At 40.5% G+C, this 4619-nt stretch overlaps 1 protein-coding gene across 1 annotated transcript; it reads right to left on the minus strand.

Moving 5' to 3' along the window:
* Positions 1-558: 558 nt before the first annotated feature.
* Positions 559-4328, minus strand: LOC106817438 (glutathione S-transferase 1-like). The gene is made up of 6 exons (XM_014822100.1): positions 4264-4328; positions 3792-3939; positions 3235-3325; positions 2791-2906; positions 2566-2673; positions 559-2209 (listed from the first exon to the last, which is right to left on the minus strand). Exons 3-6 carry the CDS (start codon positions 3287-3289, stop codon positions 2039-2041), a joined length of 450 nt encoding a protein of 149 aa, XP_014677586.1. The 5' UTR covers positions 3290-3325; positions 3792-3939; positions 4264-4328; the 3' UTR covers positions 559-2038.
* Positions 4329-4619: the final 291 nt, after the last annotated feature.

Raw genomic sequence — 4619 nt, forward strand, 5'->3', positions numbered from 1 at the left:
ATATTCGTTCAGCACCAGTTATTTAGGGCAAATCACGGATGATATTGAATTATATTTGAAAAGAGTATCGGTATAGCGACGGACCACCGCGATTAAATGTAGCAGATTTCCCGTGCAAAGCTAATATTTATTTTAATAAAGGTTAATTTGGCACTTCGACCATTCCTTGAAGATTGATATGGTAAACTAACGCTGTTGACATTCGTGCATTGTTTTGATGTGCAGCAACTATATAACAGAACAGTTGTCCATGGCCGTAGATCGAGGTAACGTATATTATGTAAGGGGTCCAGAATTTTTTTAATTGGGAGGCTAACGGCTGCATGCCTCTATAAGATCAGAGCATGTAATCAATATCTGATATACCAATGGTGCAATTTATAGTGGTAGCGGGAAAGAACGCGAAACCGAGGCTAAGCGTCTACTATACTATACTATGAGATATCGCGGGTTCTTTTCATTTCTAAATTACACTTCGCAAGTAAATAAATTTCCCCCGAATAATGTATCTCTTTTTTAGCTTGTTTTTGCAAAAAATAACAAATGTATTTGTTCATGTGTACTTCCATTTAATTTATTTTATTTGAAGAAGTACTATCCGTTTTTGTGGTATAAGGGGAGGGTGGCTGGTGGCCCCCCCCCCATATCTGTCACTGGACTCAGCTGAGCAATGACAAGGAAGTGACGCAGCTCCCAAACTACGTGCATATGGTAAGCCGAGGAGAGTGGGTGTATGCGAAACGAACGTTTCTCGGACAACTACATGATGATTTACAATTATTTTAGGGTCATTTGCATTCAATTTGCATGCAATAAGATTTCATTTTTTTCAAGCTTCTAGTTGACAGTTGCTCCTCCAACGTTACGCTTATGGCGTATGTACGAACGCTGGTTATATACAGTTTAAATTTAGGTTACTATTTGGTACGGCCTCCGTTATCATAATCAAATCATAATCAATATCTAAAATCAAGAATCAAAGTCTAGAATCATATGAAACAGCAGCGGAAGCTCACATCTCGGGTGTGTCTAAGAATGAGCATAGAAATGATTAGTCCGAGCCCACGCAGACCCCAGTAATGGAGTAAACTCCAGTTAAACCCGCACCCTCAGATTAGCAAATCGGGGTTATAACGTCTGCGTGCGGACAAAGAAATGATCACCTGTATCTGCATGTACATTTTTGTGGGAATCAGGAACCGGTTTGAGCGCGACGTTCTGCTTTGTATAGCACGTCCTTGCAGTAGAATCATTGTTCTATCAGAATTGTTGTTCTATCACCAGTGCCGCCTAGCCTGGAATAGGCTGACCTTCAAACCAGGTGAGAATGTTCAGATCCTGCTCTACCGATTGAGTATTGCGTTGTCGTATGGTAACCATGAGCTGTGGCACACCCGCGAATATATTCGCTACCTAACAGAGTTCCTCAATACTAAGCTTCGCAAATTAAATGCTTTCATTAACTTCACACCCATCACCAGCAATAATATTTGACATGCCAGACGTAGTTACAAATGCTATTTCGGGGCTACCTTAAATATTCCATCGGTAATAATATAATTTCAAGTCGAGATGCGGAAAATATAATTACATCAAGATGTATCCTCTATTCGGGGTCGTTATACAAGTCAAGTGCTTATTACGTAGCGTGAACAAAACTTGCGAGGACAACATAAGTGAAAAAAATAAACGAAGATCAACTATGGAGAACCATCATGCACCTGCTATAAATGTCTATCGTCATCATATAATATGTGAAAACAAACAAAACGTAAAGCATTACACTGAGATATTGCAGTTCTTCGTTACTAATATTATCCTTTCTCGACTCGACTCGACCTACCGACTAAAGCATCGATATCTGAGCGTATCCCCTAGCTATTCTCCAATAATTGTGTCTTTTATATTAGTGTGGATATACCTATTTGAACGAAATTGCAACGAAATCATTCCAAAACCGCAACGAAAAATGAAATAAAATCGCAATTCGAATGGCAACGAATCTTTTCGAACCTGAGGTTCTGTTCAGAGTTAGACCCTAAATTGGTGTCTTTGGGCGAATCCCGACCCATTTCTTAATGGCCGGTATCGCACCGATACGTTTCACGTGTTCTGTTATGGCGCAGTGATCCTTGAAGGCAGCGGCCAGATCTGGGTTCTCCATCATGGGTTGCAGAAGCACGAATATTGCGACGTCGGCAAGTGACAACTGCAGAAAAGAACGGTTCGCTAGAGTTAGTGATAACAAATGTTACATACAGGTCAAGAGTAGATAATAGGAGATCTCCTATTATCTACTCTTGATACAGCTAGGTATATAGGCCTATGTTACTCTGCTGTGCGCGTGTATACATAATACATATATGGCACATGGCAAATTGGCAATACCACGCGGCCATTATAACAATTGCAATGAAGAACCATTTCTTTCGTGCTCCCCTATCACTGTGATAGCCAGATTTCAAAAGACAAAAAGTAGGTTACAATTTAGGTGCACAGTAACGGCTGTTGTGCGAAACCATTCTCTAACCACAGGTCACAGCTATGAATCGAACAGGCGCATACCTTGTCTCCTACGAAAAACCCGTTGTTTCCGTTTTCTTTCAGCCGCATTTCCAAAAGCTTTATTGTTTTGGGTATGATAACCTCTGGTAAGGCTTTGCGGAGCTCAGCCTTTGAGATAAAAACATTAATTACCATTAAAAACTAACGATGCGGTTTTGTAAATACTACTTACTATACTATCTCAATTATTTAACTAGGTTGAAGGTGAAACCGGTATGCATTTACCTTTCTGGCTTCGTTCGATGAGAAAACTGATTCCGCCATTGGTCGGAACAGGTCATCTCCAATTTCGGCCGTCTCATTGATGAGTGCCGCCTCCCAGTCGTTGCGACCCATGAAGCCTGCGGCATCGAGGCCACGTGTTAACACACATAATTCCATATTAATGTGAATGAATGTATGAATAAATATTAAGTATTTATTAATACAATAACACATTATTATTATTATTAATACAGCGACGACTACGACGGCTACAAATATTGTCCCGAACACGAAGCTAGAATGAACGAATGAACGAATGAATGAATGAATGAATGAATGAATGAATGAATGAATGAATGAATGAATGAATGAATGAATGAATGAATCGATGAACGAATAAACGAATGATACGACGAAGACTGAATCAAAAGAACAATCTAAGCAGCCCCGGTTTATCGCACTCACCGAATTTGCTGCCAGTATCGGTAGATAGCACCACTCTGGTGAAGACATTTACCATCTACCGTCAGTATCGGAAGGTATCCATGCGAGGTAGCTGCGCGAGAGAGTATTGACATAGATATTGATGAAACCAGACGAACACTCAACGACAAGGCGACGGTAAGGACGACTGAGAGATATGGTGACCAATAGTGATCGTGAACCTATCTCGCGCATTAACCACACATTGGGTTCGTATATAATATTCCGTGAGTAGTATATCTCGATTTCTCGAAATTAACCATTCTAATAGTCGTTAATTTACATAAAAACTTGTCACGTGCGTGCTTGACAACGAAAACGTGCATTGCTTTGCTTTTTTTTAAATTTAGACACGGTTTGGAACCTTTATTATTGTTTTTCACAATTTTTAACCGCGCAATATATACGCTGGTAACGCAACGTTCTATATCCATAGAATTCGTCGGAAACAATCTAATCACACTAAAGTACTAAAAAAAATTAACGTCTATATAAGGAACTAATATGTAATGGGATTAAAAATTCATTATTAAAGTTACTTGGCTTTATCTGTGGCCAATCTGCCATTTCGATCCTGTGGTCTTCATATTTTACGTCGGCCGCTGCGAACATAACCCTGGCGATTTCACCACGCCCCCTGCCATTGAAATATGTCAACTTGAACTGAGTCATATTGGTAGAGCAAACCTACAAGGAAAACAAAAAAACAGCATTTGCAATGCGTGCATCGACAAGGCGTTTCTGTGCATACCAATACTGACGAAAATATTCCAAAGTTCCACAGGACAGCTTTATCAGGCTTGACCTTGACCCAAATAATAGTCGAATAGAGAGAAAAATGGTCGGATTCACATTATTCGTTTTTAAATATATGCGCTGAAACGGGCAATGCGGACATTACCATGCTAGTATATGCATAAGCCATATTTCTTACTATGAGTCTCTACGTCATTTAACAAGACATGACCTGTAAAAAAACGGTTAAAAACACTTGATTTTTACGGAACTTACAAAACTGGTCAGCTGCACTTTACTCGCCTATCCTGCTTGTGGGTACGCTGTGGGCAAGCATATACAGACGTTCAGCAGCGCGCTATAATATACTATACGCACTTAATTCAGTCACGCCTTCTCTTGTCACGTGACGGCGACGGTACCGTGTTTGCTCTGTCATGACTCATCATTTTCTTCTTCTCTGTATTATGAAGAGCTCTTGGTATTATCACAGGGGCGTGTACAGGGGGGGGGGGTCCAGGGGGTTCGGACCCCCCTGCTCGCACAGAACAACGCCGAGACGGTTTGCTCTTCATGAGCTCATCATCTTCTTCTTTCCTGTATTATGAAGACCTCTTGTATATCACCAGGGG

Source organism: Priapulus caudatus, unplaced genomic scaffold, assembly GCF_000485595.1.
Source record: "Priapulus caudatus unplaced genomic scaffold, Priapulus_caudatus-5.0.1 Scaffold1724, whole genome shotgun sequence".
Classification (NCBI taxonomy): domain Eukaryota; kingdom Metazoa; phylum Priapulida; class Priapulimorpha; order Priapulimorphida; family Priapulidae; genus Priapulus; species Priapulus caudatus.

What these genes read in the sequence shown, in the direction of transcription:
- LOC106817438 (XM_014822100.1), bottom strand. Translation starts at nt 3,289, where the DNA reads ATGGTAAATGTCTTCACCAGAGTGGTGCTATCTACCGATACTGGCAGC. An exon ending in CATCGAACGAAGCCAGAAAG is followed by an intron (nt 2,674 to 2,790) that starts GTAAATGCATAC and finishes TTTATCTCAAAG; the next exon opens with GCTGAGCTCCGCAAAGCCTT. An exon ending in GGTTTTTCGTAGGAGACAAG is followed by an intron (nt 2,210 to 2,565) that starts GTATGCGCCTGT and finishes TCTTTTCTGCAG; the next exon opens with TTGTCACTTGCCGACGTCGC.